This window comes from Lissotriton vulgaris, chromosome 7 (assembly GCF_964263255.1).
Source record: "Lissotriton vulgaris chromosome 7, aLisVul1.2, whole genome shotgun sequence".
NCBI classification, from domain to species: domain Eukaryota; kingdom Metazoa; phylum Chordata; class Amphibia; order Caudata; family Salamandridae; genus Lissotriton; species Lissotriton vulgaris.
The window spans coordinates 1,261,136,134-1,261,157,029 of record NC_141695.1 but is presented as its reverse complement, the minus strand read 5'-3'; the positions used below and the strand labels follow the sequence as shown (position 1 = coordinate 1,261,157,029).

At 48.2% G+C, this 20,896-nt stretch overlaps 1 protein-coding gene and 1 non-coding gene across 3 annotated transcripts in view; both read left to right on the top strand.

Moving 5' to 3' along the window:
* Nucleotides 1-20,896, top strand: part of RGS14 (regulator of G protein signaling 14) — a 372,155-nt gene that overhangs the window by 65,782 nt on the left and 285,477 nt on the right. For both annotated transcript variants that reach the window (XM_086931804.1, XM_086931803.1), the window contains exon 2: nt 9,056-9,184. In XM_086931804.1, coding sequence (XP_086787930.1) covers nt 9,056-9,184 — 129 coding nt within the window. The remainder of the gene's footprint in view (nt 1-9,055; nt 9,185-20,896) is intronic.
* LOC147703366 (small nucleolar RNA SNORD58) lies at nt 5,676-5,741 on the top strand. The gene has a single exon (XR_015298641.1). It is a non-coding gene; the product is annotated as a small nucleolar RNA SNORD58 (small nucleolar RNA).

The following is a 20,896-nucleotide window of genomic DNA, read 5'->3' as shown; positions in this document are numbered from 1 at the left end:
GGGCAGCAATGCTGATTGGCTGACTTTTGGACCAGATAATGAGATGGTCTGGTTACCAAATGCTACAGTCCCTATGGGCTTTTCTATGCAGTTTTCTTCTCTATGATACTGCTTTGGTCATTCTGTTACCGTGAGACTCCCACCATGACGACGGGGAAGATACAAGCATGTGAATCTATGAAAGATAATACTGGAGAACTATAGTGTACAGGTAAGTAACTAATTCCTTTTGTCTCATGTGAGTATAAAAGTGTCAAAAAACATAAAGGAATTATTATGCAACTTGTATGGAAAACAATGGACTAGCTGACAATGGAGTTGTATTGTAATTGCATTTATATGGAGCTTACTACTCTTGACAAGGCATTGAAGTACTTTACATTGGTCAACACACTGCTCTGGATCCCAAGGTTAATGTTTTTTTCAATGGCTAATAAAATTGTTTTTTGTGCTATTAAATAAACAATCCCATGCATGTTTACTCCAGTTTCTAAGTGGTAGATTAAATTAACAGGAGTTAGGTGCGATCTTTTGTGGGAGGGTGGTATGTGAAATTATGCAAATGGTTGGTAGCATTAAAAGATGAACTACAAGTTATTAGTAATTATTAGGGTCTACTGTATGGCTTTTAAAAGATATGTTGTAATCTTTGAAATGAAGTGTGGGCAATTTGCAGAAATACAATAGTAAGAATTAAGGAAAACTTGATTGCCACTTGGAGTAAGCTGTGCTGTAAGAGAGAAGACCTGCATAAGATGTGTACAGGGACATTTGAAAGAAAAAGAGGCGGTAATTGGGAGTTATAAGTCAAGGTTGATTTTCATGGGAATACAGAGGAGGCTTTTTAGAGATTGCATGAATATGAGGATGCAAACTGTAGAAAGAAACTACATTTGCATGTGATCTAGTGCTATGTTGGGTACTTTTGATGAGCACTAGAATCAGGCAAAAGGTCTATCCTTGAAGGGTTTCCACTAGATCACCCTTTTAGCTAAAACAGCAGATCAGCTCAAGGGTTGCAAACGTAAAGTAGTGGGGGGACAAATATCTAGGGACATTTCCAGGGATTTAGGCTGTGCTCAAAGGCAGCAGTAGCTTCATGATCACAACAAAGTGTCATAGGAAATGGAGTATTAATGAAAACGTCGAAAATGAGATTCTACGAATGCTGGAGTACGTTTTTTGATGGTCAACCTTAACGTTTAGCTCTGTGTATAAATTAAGAAAGTGAAGTGGGTCCATTTTGGATGTCTCTGGTTATGGCATAGCACAAGGTGGGGGTGAAGGTATCTTCCCCAGACAGTGGAAGTGCACTGCCTGCACTTGTGTGGCTGGTGCATAAAGACCCAGACCAGGGCTGGCTTAAGCGCTGGTGGCGCCCAGTGAGTCATTTATTTTTGGGGCCCCCACACCCGATGATTGCCTCCCCGGATTCTCTCACTTCCCCCGGACAAAAGCTCCCCTCATCTCCCCAATCATAAATGATTGCTAAACACAGCTCCCGCCCGAGGTCCGCACCCCCTTCCACAGGTCAGCCCCCAGTACGGCCGCACCAGCTGCACTGTCCTAAAGCCAGCTCAGACCCAGACAATGAAGTGAGGAAGAGGCAGTCGGGCTGCTTTTAGCAATTCCCATTAACTTTGTTAGCAAGGGGGTGTTGACGGGGCCGGACTGGGAACCACAACCTCCCCACTCGGGGGGTTGGAGGTGCCGCCGAGCTCTTTGCCGCGGTCGGTTTTCGGCCGATTTTTTTTTTACAGGGCCGATTTTGCAGCTATGCTGCAAAAACGGCCCTGTAACAAAAACGGCCCCCAGGGGCCCAAAACTGGCTCTCAACCGTGCGGCACACCGGGGGATTGCCTGGTGCCCGCTATGGCTAGTCCGGCCATGGGTGTTGATTAGTTCTTTCTGAATACTTCTATTCGGTAGGTAATGGAGATGAAGGGTGTGACTGTAGTTTCTGTTGTTTGTGGTGAGGAAGTGTCTAGGCCTGGCCTACTTTTTTACTGGCTTGGCAGTTCGGCTGGACTGTTCCCATGAGGCACAGGGTCAAGAGTGATTTGCATACAGCTAGGTCTGAACTAGGGTGGCGAAGTGAGCTAAAGAACAATGATGGATCCACCCAATCTGTGACTGGGGGTAAGTGTCTGAAAGGTTTCAGCGCTCAGTCCATCATATATTTGTGTTTGCCTATCCTTTTACTGCCTTACTTGCTGTTTGAGAACGTTTAATGACAACCAGGTGCAGAGATATCAGAATTAAATGTGCCAATGTTTTTCCCCGGAGTTTTATATAGCGTGAACTTGACCCGAAGGTATCAGAGCTCTTTACATGAGGACCAGTTGAATTACAGACGGACGCAATCCTTACTTTTTTTGTTTTGTTAGGCACAGGGAGAATAATTGACTTGCCCAGAATCGCAGGATGTTGAGTGTCTCTGCCGAGACTTGAACCTGGTTCCCCAGCGTCGATGTCGACCGCTCTAGCTGTATGGCCACATCCTTTTCCATATTATGGGTACTCTTGCTTGGATCAAGCCCCAGTGCCATCTCCTGTGAGAAGCACTTTACACAAAGGCAGGGTGCATGGGAAGGACATCTGAAAATAGGGCAACTAAGTTCCTTGTACATGTTGCATACCCTTACAAAGCACAAATGAATGAATGAGCTAATTATTTAAGTTGCTCCAAAGGGCATCCCAGCATTAGCCACATAACTCATGACACCTAGGGTGACCAGGCATCCCAGATTTCCATGGACAGTCCCGGTTTTCAAAGAACTGTCCCAGCCTCCTGACATTTTTCTGCATTTTCAATACATGGCCCGGTTTATGGGACAAAGGTCAAGCCATTCTGCAAAGAAGAACTGAAACTATGCTCTTTTTAGGTTTCGCCTAGCGTTCACTGCGCAGCAGTGTCGCGCAGGCGACATTTTTTGATCTTCAGTACTGGGGCTTTAACCCACCTCTCTCTTCCATTGGCTAGCTCCATAAATGGAGGCTAGCCATTGGAAGAGAGATGTGTCAATCATTGTGGGAGCAGATTTGTGGGCGTTTCTGTGTTTTTTTTTTTTAACCTCCGCCCCTTTTCTCCGTCATGCAGCGGTGGTCGTTTTTTTTTTCTCTCAATGGTTTGTTTTTGTCATTCTTCCGAAGATGGCGCCCGGGCAGAAGCTTACTTGTTATGTGTCCTGCGGCCTTTGAAGCGGCCTGGAGCGTGGTGCGGCGGCGTAAAGGCCAGGCTAATCGTGACACGGCCCGGCACCGCAGGCGCACCGAGGATTAGTCATGAAAGAGGCCACAAGGCATGTTTGCTTTGAAAAATTAGCCACTTGAGCAGGGCTGAACGTTTCCTAGATGTTGAGGTTACATGAAAGCACAGCGAGGCATTCTCTGCCGGCTGCATAATGCACCGGCAGCTGCTCGGAGAATTACTGCGTAATGCTGCACCGAGCCGCTGACCCTGGGGTCAAAGGTGTGCTGTGCACAGGGCTTCTGCGGAGTCCGGCAGCGCATGGGTCAAAGGAAGGTACCGGCAGCCTGTGGGTTAAAGGAAGGTACCGGCAGCCTGTGGGTTAAAGGAAGGTACCGGCAGCCTGCGGGTTAAAGGAAGGTACCGGCAGCCCGCGGGTTAAAGGAAGGTACTGGCAGCCCGTGGGTTAAAGGAAGGTACTGGCAGACTGTGGGTTAAAGGAAGGTACCGGCAGCCCGTGAGTTAAAGGTGTTCAAGGCACCTGCAGAGTCCGGCAGCACAGGGGTTAACACGTGCAGCGACCCCCTAGGCAGTCCGGGTGGAATCCAGTGACCTGGGGGTTAACGTTGTGCACACGGCCCTGCAGAGTCCGGCGCCCCATGGGCTCAAGGTATGCACAGCATCCTATAGATTCCCCCAGCCTAAGGATGAGGTGGACGTGGTCCCTGCAGAGTCCGGTCCCCTTACAGGTGGACACCTGTGGAATCTGGCTACCGAGGGTTAATGACAGGTTGACGTTGTGCACCGGGACCTGCAGATTCCGGCTATCCTGGACTGACTATGCACGGGCAGGGCCCGGCAAACCGTGGGTTAAAGTTTTGTTTGTACAGTGCCCCGCAGAGTCGTGCAACCCGTGTGGTAAAAGTGTGCATCACCCCGGTGCATTTCGGCAACCCTAGGGGTAACCGTGTGCACTGGGCCCTGTAGAGCCTGGCAGCCCAGTGGTTAAATGTGCCATATACAGCTATGCAGAGTAGGAAGACGGCTCTAAAACTAGTGACGAATGCCCCAGGGCAGGTTCTAGGCAGGTTTGTGCCAGACACGCTCCTTTCAGGCACACCACTCGTGGTTCAGGCCTCCAGACCATCTCTCGCCATGTTTAGATTGTGACTGTGTCTTTCTGCCCAGCCAGCTCTCTACCCCTCCCCGGACACACTGTGCAACCACACACATGGTCTGTTCAGTACTTCTCCGAACCCCTACCTCACTCCGTGTCAAGATCATTTTTATTGTACATTCCTCGTGTATGCTTTCTAAGAGAGAGGATGTAGGCGAAATAATGATTGAGACATCATCAGTTTTCTACCCTGTGAAGAGCCCTGAGAAAATACACCCAGTTTTTTTTTCTAGACATGTATATCATTTGCACCCTCATACTCAATCCTCTTGGAGACAGTTAGACCAATTTTCTACACTCAGTTGGTTCAATAAGGTGCTGATGGGCATTCATTCTCCAGGGCTGGTTTAGCTCCTAGTCCACTGCTCATAGGCTTAGTGAGTGTGTCATGGAAAGTTGAAGAGGGCACTTGAGTGGAAATATATGATTTTGGTTTCGAAGGAGTATGTATGTTGAATTTCTGCAGATTGAACCTAGCCAAAAAGCAGGAGCACCCGATCAGGCTAAAAAGGCAAAGATACAGTCAGCCTGTGATTGGCAGGGCAGCTGGTTTCTAAGGGTGAAAGTGGACTGATGTTGCATCCTTATATAGTGGTCTTTGAAGAGGTGTGTCCTCCACTCCTGGATTGGAAGAGGGTTGGCGCAAACCTCATGGATACAGGGATGCTGTGGCAGATCCGGTGCACACCGCGTGTGTCCCTCCCGGTATGTATACTGTCCGTTTTACGCCGTCTGGCCATTTTAATGGATCACCTGGACACTGGTAGCAAATGCCTTTCTATTCCTTCTCTGCCGGGATGACTCGAGGATTGCACCCCCCTTTGTAAACAAAAGTAATTTGTAATAGGCCTGTTATCACTGATTTGTATGTTAGACTACGTGATTGGGTCTAAGAAAGGCACGGTAACGCTTTGTATACACTCCGTGCATACGTGTCTGCATTGCTAAATGTTTGTACCGACTAGAAGTTTGGCAGCGCTAACTAATGACTCAGTCTAAGCCAGTGTATTTTTTGTTTGTAATTGCATTGGGATATCTAACAGGAAAGGACAGTTATGTGATTATCAAAAACATTGTTGTATGACCCACTCCCCTCAAATCTTTAAAAAGAATTTGACCATTTATCTTTGTGTTTTTGTTTGATAAATAGCAGCGTACATTTTCTAGAAATGCTTTATCGTATTCGTTCCACAGGTTTTGAGAGAGACTTAAAAGGCTACTATCTAGTTGTGGCACTCTTTCCTGACGTCATTTAACATGCGCCTTACTGTGTGTATCCAATGATGCGAAAATGGGCTGGGCATGTTGCTGCGATGATGATGTTCTTAGGACACCTTTGAATTGATTATGAAACTAATTTGATTTCTGAGCAGCGAAAAGTTAGTTGTAAACCTATTTAAAAGGACGCATCGTTGCCTGTGTGTGTGTGTGTGTGTGGCTCTCTGTGACTCTGTGTGTGGGGAGGCTCTGTGTGTGTGTGTGTGTGTGTGGGGAGGCTCTGTGTGTGTGTGTGGGGCTCTATGTGAATGACTGTGGGTGGCTCTGTGTGTGTGTGTGGGTGGCTTTGTGTGGGTGGCTCTGTGTGTGGGTGCAAATGCAAATGGTATCGCATTTGCGAGAGATTAAGCTGTTGGCATTGTAAATGACAATGCCATTTATTTATGTTTTACAAACAAAAACTGTGCGTGGGGCTCTGTGTGTGGGGGGGCTCTGTGTGTGGGGGGGGCTCTGTGTGTGTGGGGGTGTGTGTGTGTGGGGCGGGCTCTGTGTGTGTGTGGGGCGGGCTCTGTGTGTGTGTGGGCCGGGCTCTGTGTGTGTGTGTGGGGGGGCTCTGTGTGTGTGGGGGGGGGCTCTGTGTGTGTGTGGGGGAGTCTCTGTGTATGTGTGGGGGGCTCTGTGTGTGGCTCTGTCTGTGTGTGTGTGTGGTTCTGGGTGTGTGTGTGTGTGGCTCTGGGTGTGTGTGTGTGTGTGGCTCTGTGTGTGTGTGTGTGTGTGGTTCTGGGTGTGTGTGTGGCTCTGGGTGTGTGTGTGTGTGTGTGTGGCTGTGTGGTTGTGTGTGTGTGTGCGCAAATGCAATAGGTCTCACATTTGTGAGAGATTAAGCTATTGGCAATGTAAATGACAATGCCATTATCTGTTTTCAAAACCAACATATAAATAATAATTTTGTCATTTACAATGCGAATAGCTCTAACTTTTGCAAAGGCGAGACCGTTGCATTGTAAATGCTTGTTTCAACATAGCCTCTAAATGTCCTGGTGTTTTCCTTCTCTAAATCTGGCCACCCTAATTAAAAAGATTTCACAGTGACGCCTTTCAGACCTTTCCACCAATGTGCCTGTCTGGTTTCAGGCTCTGTGAGCAGCTACCCCTGCTCTCGAACTGCAAGGCAAAGAGATAAGGGTTCTTTTGTCAGAGCTCAATAACATCTGTAACACAGTCTGTTGGCTTATGAGGGCCTCTAGCAAAGGCAGACAGAACCATATAGAGCTCCGACCTTGCTGGGCGAAGGGCCGGGAAGAGTGTTCTACATGGCAGACAGGCCTGAAAGATGAGTGACTCCGAGCTAGCAGTAGTGTCCTTTAAGAGACTGGGCTCACATCTGACTGATCCTACATCCACCGACCCCCTTTCAGCAGGGATGTTTGGGGTCTTAGACCCCTAATAAATGAATTGTCTGGTAAATAGTTGGGTACAGGTGTATTAATTCTGGTATGGTGAAGTGTTTGTCAACTTTCACTTGGGATTGTACATACACATGCAGACAAAAACACACACACACACACACATACATACACGCACAGACACTCGTCTCTGTTTTAAAGGCCTTAAAAATAGTTATTTTACAAAATATTGAGTTAAAAGTACCCCTCACAATTCGTACTCCTCTCCCTTGCTACTGCTCCTTAAGGCCCCCCTCCTGCCCTGCTTCCGGTATAAAGTATTTTACCAGCGTGATTATTGGGAAATCTGAAGCCCCCCCCCCCTCCTTATTGACCAAGCTACGCCCCTGCCTTTCAGAGGGAGTATGCCATGGCTAACGTCTCCTGCCACTGTGCTCAGATGCACCAGTATAACATATGACTCACTGTTACTCAGCCCTTCGTGTTTTCCACCGGCATTAACCTGAAATGTGGCTGACTCTAATCCATCCCTGCCTGCCGGACCTGCAGAGTCCCCAGCCAGGTCCCCAAATCCCTACTGTTATTTCCAGTGGGGAGTCTGACATATGACATACGAGGGGGGGGGGGGGATGCTTTCACCAGTCTTCTTGTGTGTGAAAACTTACTCTTTGTGCCAGAAAGGGGATATATGAATGCTTGCACTACTTTGGCGCTAGGTCGGTCGGTGCATTAATGTGTAGGTGAGTGAAACTTTTCAGTAGTATGGGTTGAGTGAATACTTGCACTGGTTTTCCTTGCACTGGTGTGTGCAAACTTCCCTAAAGTGCGAGTGGCGAATGTTTGACATAATGTTTTCGTGCGTGAACCCTTCACTGGCGAGCCACGGATGGGTGAATACTTATGTTAGCTTGTCGGTTAATGTTTACATTCACATGCTGGTGTGTGAAATATTTTACTAGTGTATAGGAGGGTCAGGGACGTAGCTTTGGGGGGGGGGGGGTGGTTTGGGGTGTTATACCCCCCTAATTAATGTATTCTCTTGTGAATAGTTTGGTAAAGGTGCTTTCAGTCGGGTATGGTGAGGTGGCTGTTGGATTTCATCGAGGATTTTTACATGCACGCACTCTCCTCTCTGTTTTGAAGTTCTAAAAACTGTTGGTTATTTTACAACACATTGTCTTTTAAGTAACCCTAACAATCCGTACGGCTGTTCCTTCCCACTGCCAATTAAGTCCCCTCCTCCTCTCAGTACTTAATTTGAGCCTGTGATTTCCGGTGCTCAGCGCCAGCACTTAATAGTCAACACCAGCACTTGTGACAACTGCCAACTCTTAGTGTAATTTAGAGATGGGTGAGACAACATTTGTTTAAGAATTGCAGAGAATTAATGGATGTCACCGATACTATTCTTTGAGCTTTTGGGGACCACTCTAACTGTTCAAATTGCCTCAGTTGTAGCAGTGTGATGGTTAGTAGTTGTGTAGGTACTGTCATTGGCAGTATTGGCAGGTGCGAGCTGCAGAGGCCTCCTGGCAAGAGCCTGGCATTTTTTTTTTTTACAAATTAAGCACTGCCTGCTTTGCTTCTTAAATAATGTATTTTACTATGATATGCCAGTTTGATTGTTGGGAAATGTGAAGGTCACAAACCCCCCCCTCCTCCACCTACACCTGCTCCCAATCTTACTGAGGAGGGTGAATGTTTGCACTGATACTGTGATCAGGGCTGGACTGGGTGCCAAAACCGGCCCTGGCAAAGTGCTGTTTGCTAGGGCCGGTTTCGGACGATTTTGTGACAGCGGGCCGATATTGCCGGCCCCTGGTAACACAAATTACTCACCAGGGCCCCAAAACCGTCCCCCATCCTGGCAGCCCACCGGGGAAATGCCCTGTGCCTGCTACGGCCAGTCTGGCCCTGGCTGTGATGCATGAAGCCTTTGTTAATGTGCCAGGGGAAGGGGAGTGAATGCTCTCACTAATTTGCTGGTGAAAGAAACCTTTCACTACTAGTGTAAGCATGCGCCAGAGAACGGTACTATCTGACACTGCTCCTTTCTCTTCCCAGGGCTCGCTCCCGCTCATGGACTTCTCTTTCTGGGAGTTCTCTGGAACCAGGAGCCGACTTCTCAGCCTGAAGAAGAAGCTGAGTCTCTCCAGAACCTTCCCGTTGACCAGCCCGCTGGAGGCAGGCCAGGTGAGGCAGCAGCAGTTGACCCAGACTTTGCTGGCACAAACTGTTGTGCAATTTACCATTACCTCATCGTCCCTCTCTCGCTTCCCTTACTTACAAAATTGAGGCATCCCTGCCTCACCAGACACCCGTACCCACGTGATTTGTCACGTGGGGACTATATATAGCCCCCAGCCCCCTCATACCTCCTGTTTTTTTCTGTCTCACCACTGTGAGACGCGCGTCCCACGCGCTGGCCGTTCTGCGGAGCTGCGGTCTTTTCTGCTGTTTTGAGGGCTTCTCCCTCACTTGCTGTTGCCATCCTGGGTCTGGCGGCGCCGACGTGGTGTGCGCGAGCCTTCCCCACCGCGTTTATGGAGTTGCGGTGCACTTCTCGGCGGCTGGGCGGTCGGGTTCCGGGTGATGGAGTCACCGGCCCTGAGTGGCTGGGGCTGTGGTTCCGGTTCGGATGGCCGGAATGGAGACGGCGGCTGGCGGATGTGCTGTGGCTTCTCGGCTGGCTGTTTCCGCATTTTTGATGTTTTTGTGATTGGTTTCTGTTTCTACGAGGCTTCTTCATTGGTTGCCTCGTGTGTCTTTTATTCTATTGGATTTCTCCCGGCTGTGGCTGTGTTGCACGTTATTTAAGGGCTTGCCTCGGCTGTTCTGCCCTGTCAGTTTCATTATGGCTAAACAGACTTCGAAGCGCTTGAGGGTTTTGTCTTCCTCTGATGATGATGGTGAGGTGCCTGTCCCGGCTCGTCGGACCAGGTCCCATGGTCCGGTGGATTCTTCTGCCCTCCTGTCTGCTTCTGAGGTGCAGTCCATGATTGAGGCTGCTGTGTCTCGTGCTCTTGAGGCGAGAGGTGCTAAGCCAAGGCGCAGGTCTTTTCGTGTTGCGGGGGGTCCGGTGAACTCTCCATCTGAGCACTCATCTTCTTCTTCGGACTCTGCCATGCCTTCTACGTCTTCGGGGAAGTTTGTGCGTAGGGAGGAGGTGCCTGCTATTCTCCAGCACATCAGGTAGAACTTGGGGTTTTCTCCTTTTGCTGCTCCCATGGGGTCCGAGGACATTTTTCCCCAATATGTTAAGCCTCCTGCGCTCGCTATGCCCTTTCATGGCCGCATCAAAGACTTAATATCGGGGGAATGGCGGGACCTTGAGCACGCCTCTGTTCCTCGCTTTTTACAGAAGCTTTATTCCCTGGAGGAGGGGGAGGTCTCTCTTCCTCACTCTGTGAAGGTGGATGCCATGTTGGCCACTCTCATTGGTCGCACTTCTATTAATCCTGAGGATTGTTTGCCTTCGGATGCCACGGATAAAAAGGTGGATGGTGCGCTGAAGAGAGCCTTTTCCGCTGGGAATTTGTCTTTGTGTGCTGGCATCTACTCGGCGTATGCGGCGCAGTCTTTGGTGTCTGACTTTGGCAAGCTGGCCACGGCTATTCAGGAGGAGTCGGACTGCTCTGGCTTGCTTGTCCACATGGAGCAGCAGGCTAAGCTCTTGGCTGACGTCTCTTCGGATGTACTTCGCTCTGCGGCCATGACCTCTGGCTCCTTGGTATTGACTCGTCGGAACTTATGGATGCGTGACTGGAAGGCTGATTCTTCGGAGAAGTTCTCACTCCTTAAGATTCCCTTTGATGGCAAGTTGCTCTTTGGTGACCAGCTGGATAGTATGGTCACTAAGGCCTTCAAGGACCGTAAGTATGCTCTGCCTTACAAGGGCAAGGCGTCTGCCTCTGGTTCTTGCCGTTTTTGGAATCCGGCTCCTTCCTCCTCTGCGTCTTTTCAGTCTTCCCGCCAGTCCTCCAGGAACTCTTCTGCTCGTCAACGCCATTTCAGGCCCAGGAAATCTTCGGCCTTGCCTGGTCCCAAGCTTCCGGCGGATACCTTCAAGAGGAAGTCCTGACGTCGACTGTGTTTCGCCCGCAGGTCCTGTGGGCGGGAGGCTGATGTCTTTCCTGGACATTTGGAGGCTGGATGTAAGGGATCACTGGGCGTTGACTATTATCAGGAGGGGCTATCCTATAGACTTTGTCGCCGTTCCGCCCGGCTGGGGCACCATCCTTACTCCTATCCCCAAGTCTCCATCCAAGAGGGAGGCTCTGCTGGAGGGGGTTCGGGATCTTCTGTCGAAGAAGGCGATCGTTCCGGTTCCGCTGGCACAGCGGGGTCTGGGATGTTATTCCATTTTGTTTCTGGTCCAGAAGGTGTCAGGGGGATTCCAGCCGGTTCTGGACCTGAAGAGGGTGAATGGTTGGGTTCGGACCGTCCACTTCAAAATGGGGACTTTGCAGTCCATCATCCCGTTGGTGGGGGTCCGGAACTTCATGACGTCTATCGATTTACAGGACGCCTACCTTCACGTTCCTGTGGCTCAGACTCATCAGCAGTTTCTTCGCTTTGCGGTTGGCAGCTTCCACTTCCAGTTTGCGGTTTTGCCATTTGGGCTGAAGTCCGCCCCTCGGGTCTTCACCAAGCTCTTGGCCCCTTTGGTGGCCCTGGTCCACTGTCCGGGGATATATTTGCATCCATATCTAGACGACTGGTTGGTTCATGCTCCCTCTTTCCAGTTGACTCTCGATCACACAGACTTGGTGCTGGCCGTTTTGAGGGGTCACGGTTTTCTTGTCAATCTGGGCAAGTCGTTCCTTGTTCCTTCCCAGGATCGTCTCTTCATTGGGGCCAGGTTTCGGACAGATTTGGGAGTGGTCACTCTGCCCGAGGCTCGGGTGGCCAAGATTCAGTCTCACATCCTGTCTCTTCTGTCCGATCCGGTGGAGGTGGCGGCACATTGGCTGTAGGTTCAGGGGGATATGGCTGCCACGGTGTTTCTGGTTCCTTGGGCCAGATTTCATTTGCACGCTCTGATGGCTCATGTTCTGGCGCATTGGTCTCCCCATTGCCTTCCCCTCTCTTCTCCGATCCCGGTTTCCCCTCAGATCAGATCTTCTCTGGGTTGGTGGCTGGTTCGGGGTCATTTGCTGAAGGGTGTCTCTCTCTCTCCTCCGGCTCCGGTTGTGGTGACCACCGATGCCAGCCTCTCGGGATGGGGGGGCCTGGCTGGGGGTTCATCAGTCCAGGGGCTTCTGGTCTCCCGCTCAGAGCAGGATTTCGTTGAACTGGAGGGAGTTGGAGGCTGTCCGTTTGGCTCTGTTGGCCTTCTCCCAGTTTCTGCAGGGTTCCGTGGTCCTGGTCAGGACGGACAACATCACTGCCATGGCTTACGTCAACAGGCAGAGGGGGACGAGGTCCTCTTCTCTAGCCCTAGTAGTGAGGCGGTCGTTTGTTTGGGCGGAATCTCATCTGTTGGCGCTCTCGGCGATCCATTTTCGGGGGGTGTCCAATTCCCGGGCGGATGCCCTCAGCAAGGCCTTTCCGTCGTCTGTGGATTTCTGCCTTTGTCGGGAGTTGTTTGTGGCTCTGACGTTGCGTTGGGGTGTTCCGGTGGTAGACCTCTTTGCGGATGTGGGAAATGCCTTGGTGTCCCGGTTTGTCTCCCGCTGTCGGGAGGGGTCGGCCTGGGCGGTGGATGCTCTCTCCTGCCCTTGGCCCCGCGGGCTTCTGTATGCGTTTCCTCCTTTCCTCCTTCTTCTATGCTTTCTGCTGCGGGTCCGGTCCTCGGGGGCTTCTGTGATTCTGGTGGCTCCGGCGTGGTCTTGTGCCTCCTGGTTTCCTCTCCTGGTGGAGTTGAGGTCGGAGGTGGAGTGGTTGCTGCCTCTGTCTCCTCCCCTTTGGTCTTCCCAGCATTTCAACAGGATGTTCTGGGCCGGATGCGCTTGGCGGCTTGGAGGTTGAACGCTTAGGTCTTCTGCGACGAGGGGTTCTGGCTGGTTTGACCTCTACTCTGCAGGCGGCTAGGCGCGCTTCGACCAACAAGTCTTACCTACGGCACTGGCGTTCTTTCAGTCGGTGGTGTCTTGTCAAAGGTTTGGACCCCACTTCCTCTTCTTTGTTTGAGGTGATGCTGTTTCTTCAGGAGGGTGCTCCTTGGGCTTGAAGGTGTATTCCCTTAGTTTGCATTGGGCTGCGATTAGGGCGTTTAGGAGCTCTTGGGGCAATCTCTCGGATCCTGAGGGGTTGGTCAGTCGCCTTTTTAAAGGTTTGGGTATTGTTCTTCCTACCCCTCTGCGGCATTTTCCGACCTGGGATCGGTCTCTGGTCTTGGATGCCTTGATGTCATCTCCCTTTGAACCGTTGGTTTCTGTGGATCTGCGCCTGTTGTCCTTCAAGACTTTCTTTTTGGTGGCCATTTTGTCTGCTCGCCGCCTGGGTGAACTGGGTGCTCTTTCTTCCAAACATCCTTTTTGTCGGGTTTTTGATGACAGGATCGTGTTGTGACCGATTCTTTCCTTTCGTCCTAAGGTGGACTCTCAATTCCACAGGGATCAGGAGTTGGTTCTTCCTTCCTTTTTTGGTTCCCCGTCCTCGGAGTCTGAGGTGTGGCTTCACTCTTTGGATGTTAGGAGGGCTCTCCTGGTCTATTTGGAGCTGGTCGCTCCTTTCCGTCTCTCAGATTCCCCTTTTGTTAATTTTGGTCCTGTGAATAGGGGTTTGCGTCCTTCTACTCCTTCCTTGAGTCGTTGGGTTCGTTCTCCGATTTCTATGGCGTACAAAGAGGGGGGGCACCTTTCTCCTTTGGGGGTTCAGGGTTGTTCCACTCGCTCCATGGCTGCTTCCTGTGCTGAGGTCCAAGGGGCTTCCATTTCAGAGATCTGCCGGGCTGCCACCTGGGCTTCCCCGCTGACCTTTGCCTCTCATTACAGGATTGGACAGGAGGTTGACTGTGCTAATGTCTTTGGACACAGGGTTCTTTCCACTATGATTCCTGAATAGTGGTCTTTCCCTTGTCTTCTGTGTTTTTTAATAAACCTGTTTTTTGCATACCTTCTTTGGTTGTCCTGTTTGGCTTTGTACATCTCAATTTTGTAAGGAAGGGAAGCGAGGGAGGGACGATGAGGTAATGCTTCAATTACTTACTGGTAATTGCATTTCTCTGAGTCCTACTCCCTCGCTTCCCTTACTTACATCCCTCCCTCCCTCCCTGATGGTCCAGGCCAACCTTTTGGTATGGTTTCGATCTATGTGGTATTACAGAAGGTATGAGGGGCTGGGGGCTATATATAGTCCCCACGTGACAAATCACGTGGGTACGGGTGTCTGGTGAGGCAGGGATGCCTCAGTTTTGTAAGTAAGGGAAGCGAGGGAGTAGGACTCAGAGTAATGCAATTGCCGGTAAGTAATTGAAGCATCTACCATTGGCCATGCCCTGTGGCCAGAACCAATGTTGTACAGAAAACGTGGGTACTGAGGGGAGGACAGCATGGGTTTGGATCATGCTCAGTGCTCAGCTGCCTGCCGTACCACTCGAGGACTGGGGGCCGGGTACTGGGTGTAGCCCAGGCTGTGTACCAGTGCCCATTCACCATAGCTGTGCCCAGAAATTACTGTCAGTAGAGGTATTTTAGCTAAAGAGCCTGTCTGAAATTGCGAGCTCTGAATTGATTGGCGCTATAGTCCACATATGGTAGCTATCATTTTTGGGGGGATTTTGTATCATGATTGTCCTTTCACCAGTGGTTTCAAAACCCATGTGTCATAGGACTGAGGTCATACAGCTGAAGTTTTTTTTTAATCATTAGAAGTTACGTCATCACAGTGATTTACAGTTTCCAACCAATAAGAAGGCTACAAATTGGTAGTGTGGTATACTACAGCATACCTGACTATCAAGTAGTGCCGTTTTCAGTAGGCATGTTCACATGTCAAAAACATGTGATATTAAAATACATAGTATATAACATGTTATGGAGTCCTGGTGCCATATAATGACCAATCTATCACATGGCTTCTTTTATGGTATGAGAACTCCACATTAACATCATAGAAGTAGGGGAGTGAAAATTATATACTTTGCCCAACGTGTAAGGGGAGTTACGCAGCTCACTGCAGGCAATAAGCCAGCCAATTAATGTGCATTTATACAAAATATTGTACGCTTAGACTAATGAATGTACATTTACGGAAATTAATTTACATTACCACAGTCCACAAAATATTACTATTACATAATTGAAATTAACGTGTACCTAGTGACTGCTCTATGAGGAAGCCTTATTCAATTGGAAAATATTACATTACGAACAAAGGAAGACTACATATTTAGCTGAACAACTGTGTGTTGTGCACCAAATAGCTTTACTTATTCTCCATAATTTCCTTAAGGCATGTTTTCAACAGGAATTCTGATTACATTTATTGTTTATTTGTCTAGGATTGATAATCCCTCAAGAACGTTATTTGCTCTGATGGATTCACTCTGTTTATTGGAACTGATAGTGTTCATACTTCCCATAGACAAGCGGTCTCCAACCTTTTTTGTAATTGCAATGCAAATCATGCCGGGCTATTAATATTATTAGTGTTGTAATAGTGACCACACCATTCAAGATTATAATAATGGCCAACTCTTGCAAGATTATCAGTGATCACTACAGTGCATCAGGCAGAGTTGTGCGCAGTCATATGAAGAATGTTTTATCAATTTGGAAAGCCACCTCTACATGGTTAATACATGACAGCCATAGCGGCAATGCCCCTGGCATTAAATAATCTTGTTAGTAATAAGTTTCCACGGCACCTCATGATTTATCACTGAAATACCACATTTAAATGCATTTCCGAAATCCAAATATCAGTGTATGAGTTCTGAAAATAGACACATTTTAATCTCGAATACATGCTTTTCAATTTTGGGATACATATGCTAATTCAACTAAGCAAAACTTCTAAATTAGTGGGCTGGGATGCACACAGAAGAGCTACTTACATGTAGCTGGAGAGCTATCAGTAGCTCACAACTACTTGGTAGCAAAGCATGTTATAGACTATAGCGTTTTTTTTTTAAGTCGTTCAATTCTAAATTTCTGTGTTTAAAAATAATATGCAAGATGAACAGTAAAATTGTGATTATTTTGGGATTTTGTTGTAATTTTTCATTTATATGAGGTTAATGTCAAATAAATGAAAAATTGATTTTAATATCAAAATACATCTGTTAAAGTGCTTCTGAAAAAACACTCATAGTGGTGTGTGTAAATCGAGATTTAATTCTGACTGATGACCAGTACCCATGACTTGACTCCTGCTTTATTCAAGAGCAGTTAATGTATTTGTATTTTTTTTTAAAAGCCTCCTTAACTAACATACTGCAGTATCTTCAAGACTTTCTTCTTTTTATGTCAGGAATGGCACATTGGTAAGCTCCACAGGCTATACACCTTTGCGGTCTTCAAGGCTACATTATCAGGGTGGGTTCAGTTTTAACCATGAGCGTAGTTCGAGTAGTAGCGCTACGCGTAGCTACGCGAAGTGCACTACGCAAGCTACGCAAGTTGCATAGTGGAAAGGGAAAATGCTGTTCGCAGTGATTGAACAGTGCCGGATGCTTGTCCACACTATGCAATCATTGGAAACCGCATCTTGCACAGTGCTAGCGGTCGTTTTCTGCCGCTCGAGTAGATTTGTACTCAAGCTGCAGCTTTCTTAATGAGGGCTGGTAGTTTCTCATCGCGAGCGATCGCGAGCATACACGACCACTCGTAATGAGAAACCTGACCTCCCAGCGTTGAGAATTTCGCCGGGAGGTTTATTTTCCACGCTCGCGATCGGCAACTTGATGTTGCTGATTGCGAACGGGGAAAAAGTCTCGCCGGGATGTTATTTTGGTCGCTTGCGGTCGCTAACTTGACGTTGAGGACCGCAAGCAAGAAAAAAATGCCACTACGCTACGTGTTTTTGCACTGTGCGAGCATAGCGTAGTCCTACGCCCAGCGTTATTCAGTTTCCTTCTCAGTTGTATTTTTTTCAAAAATGCAGTGGAAAAATAAGCATTCACACAGCAAAAAGTCTGGATGTTTTTAAAGTTTGGTTTCTGGTGAAAAAAAGCTTTACAAGGTCTTGGGAGGGGGGGGGGAGCTTGAGATAGCCTAGCAATCTCACAGGTGCTATCTATGTGCTATCTTTGCCTAACTTCCTCCTAATTGAAGAGTTTAATTAGCATGCTAAACTAGCATCTGACCCATCGTCGCTAACCTGCTGTCTAACCTTAAAATGCTCGACCTCCATTTGAAAAAAACAGGCCCCACCCACGTTGCTGATCATACTTTGGACCTTTTATTTTCCAAATTTCAGTGTATACATACTGACAAACCTGAACCTCTCACTTGGACAGATCACTATTTAATAACATTTTATATCTTTGTTTAATATTCCCCTTCAATATCTGGAATAGGAAACAAGGTTAAAACTAGATGCTGGAAGCAGCAATATACAGATAGCTTTCAAGCGGTGTTTAAAACCCCAGACATGGCTAATACACCATTAATGCTGCTTGGGATAAGTTCTCAGGGTCTTTTGCCAAGGCTCTTGATACAGTCGTCTCCTATAAAACCTATACGTCCAAATCGTCCAGACCCAAGGCCCCTTGGTACACTTCAGAAAAAAATTGTCAAATCAAACTATAAGAAACTAGAACGTATATGGAGGTTTTTGAAAGATACCCTCCACAGACACCAATACAAAAAAGCATTGGGGGCTTCCCACGCAAAAATCAAATCAGCCAGAAGACTCAATACTATAGGCAGAATTGAACTGGCTGTAAACTCTGCAAAAGAGTTGTTTAAAGTCGTAAAGGAGTAAGCTAACCCCCTTGCATGTAGTTCAGTTAATATAGCCACTCAAGCACTCTGTGATTCCTTGGCTTCACAGTTTGAAACAAAAATAGATAATATCTATTGTAACTTTCACAATGACTCGTTGGCGCCAACAAATGTAGAATTTGTTAGTTCTTCAGAAAGCAACCCCCAGGCTATATTAGAAAGATTTGAATTAATCACACACGCTGTGGAGGGGTGATCAGGATTTCACAGACCACAAGATTGTTCTGCAAAGGGAGGGGCTCCCGTTTTATTTCTCAACCAAAAAATGCATCAGTGAAGCGTGTAAACAAGGTGCTGATAATCAGGCTTTAGCCCAGGCAACATTGTCTTCAGGGAAGAAGCCTCTCCTCCTTAACGTAGCCAGGCGGGGTTTTATTAGTCTTCAGGGTTTACTCGAGGAAAACAATATATAAAGAAAGAAAATAGGCACTGATTACTGTTTTTGCAGGAGGGGTAACCAATGTTTCAGGGGTTGGGGTCCCATGAGGGAAGGTACGATGCGGCGTGTGCGGCAATTCAAGGGAAGGGAACGGAAGGATATCCCATCACAGGAGAGTGGGTAGGACTTGAGGCAAGCAACCCTATGCCGAGTCGGGGATGTTTTAAGTGCCTATGGCGTATCCGGGTGAGCCTTTCCTGCCTGCCCAGACGGTTTTCGGATTCCCACCCCGCTCAAAAACCCCGGCTCTCGCACACGCACCTGTTCAAGCCACGACCCTCCAGGGCCGTGGCGAGGCAAAGTGTCCTCCAAATAGTCACCGGGCTCCATAAAGGAAGGCACAGATATTTCTTCCTGGTGGTTCCTGGTATCTCTCCGTCTCGTCTCTTGTTCTCCAAGTACTGGCTTCCTCCTTCCGAGTTTCTCCTTCCGTCTGGGTCCGTCGCTCCTTATCCGGGTCAGCGCTTGATAGTCCCTCCTCCCAAGGGGTGGGAACATTGAAGGAAGGCCCGGGATTAAAGAGCGAGTAATAGTGGTCCTCCTGTTGTACTCGAACGCGAGCTCTAGCGTCTGTGGACTGTAGGGGAGAGAGAATGGAAGAGTCAAGGGGGCCTCAAGGCAGGCCGTGTCCGGACGAGGTGAAGTCCGACACACGCCTCCCCTAGAGATATCCCGATCGGGAAGGACCGGAAAACGGGAAATGAAGTCAGCATTGGAGTTATGGGCTCCCTTTCGATGTCGGACTTCAAATACAAAGGGTTGAAGGGAGAGACACCACCTCATAATTCTGGGGCTATTACCCTTGTTTTGAGCCATCCATACCAGAGGTGCGTGATCGGTGTATAAGGTATATTTGTTTCCTTCCAAGTAGTAACGCAGTTTCTCTATTGCCCACTTGACTGCTAAACACTCCTTTTCCAGGACCGGGTAGTGGGTCTCCCTAGGGAACAGCTTGCGGCTGATGAATAGGACCGGATGCTGCACCCCTTCCTTTGTCATCTGGAATAGGACGGCCCGATCCCTTCCTCCGAAGCACCTGTTGAAGGATGAAGGGTCGGGAGAAATCAGGGGACTTTAGGACGGGACCCTGGGTAAGGGCTCTCTTCAAATTCTTATGAGTGCTGAACAGATGGAGAAGGGACAAGCAATTTAAACGGTTTTACCCCCTTTTTGAGGAGTTCCGTGAGCGGGGCTGAGAGGGTGGAATATTGAGGGATGAAGCATCGGTAATAGCCAAGGAGGCCTAAAAATGCCCGTACCTCTTTTTTGGTGGAAGGCAGGGGTCCCTCTGTGATGACTCTCACTTTCTTGCTCTGGGGCTCTATACATCCGTTCCTTAGGACATAACCGAGGTATTTTACTCTGTGATACCCAATTCTGGAATTCTTTGAATGGACACGTAGGCCTGCCTGCCCCAGGGCTTTAAATATCAGGTAGCAATGGTCTAGGTGCTTCTCCCAGGTGGAACTAAAGATGACAATATCATCCAGATAGGCTGAAGAGAACTTCTGGTGGATTGTGTCTCAGGAGGAAGCTTTATCTTTGGGCACTGAAATCTCGCAGGAGAAGCTCTATTTGGCTCTGCTAGATCTTCCATCAGGCAAGGCCACGGGTACCGATGGGTTACCATTAGAATTTTATAGGATCTCTATTAGTGAGGTGGGGCTCGAGGTTTTGGAGTTATTTAAGAAGGTCAGAAATGGGGCAGTCCACCAACTTCATGGGGGACTGCCAATATTATTTTTGTAAAGGAGGGGAGGACCCTCTGAACTTGGGCTCTTATGGACCTATCGCACTGCTAAATAATGATACAAAGTTAAACTCAAAGACATTTGCATCCCGTCTTAATAAGGTTATGCCACAATTAGTGACAGGTTGGCAACATGGTTTCATTCAAGGGAGGGGGACGGATGATCATATTAGGTGGCTCATTGCACTATTTGATGCGGCAGATACTTTAAGGAAACCCATAGCTGCTGCTTTTCTAGATGCTGAAAAAGCTTTTGATTGTGTGTCATGGAAATTTCTTTGGAAGTGTTTGGAAGCTAATGGTTGGGTTCAGGTTTTATTATGCCATTCAGGTATTATATGCTAAACCTACAGCTCATTTACAAATGACGAGAGGGGAGTCTGAACCCTTCTCTATAGAAAGGGGAACTAGGCAAGGCTGTCCTTCTTCCCCCTTGCTGTTCGCGCTATATATAGACCCTTTTCTGCATTGTCTTGAGTCTTCTCCCAATATCGCTTCAATTACGCTGCATGGCTGGGCGGTACAAATGATGGCATACACCGACGATGTAGCGATAATCACATCTGAACCCGATAGAGCTATGGCCGAAGTTGAACTACTGGGGGATCACTTTGGCTCTCTTTCAGGCTATCGGCGGAAGAGAGCTAAAACTCAGATTTTAGCAAACGGATACACCACCGTTGCAGACAGCAGGTTGGTTGATCAGGCCCCATATTTAGGTGTACGGATAAAAGCTAAGGGCACAATATTATTGATATATATCTCACCCCTATAATTGGTAAAATCAAAAATGATATGGGTCGATGGGATAATTTAAAGCTATC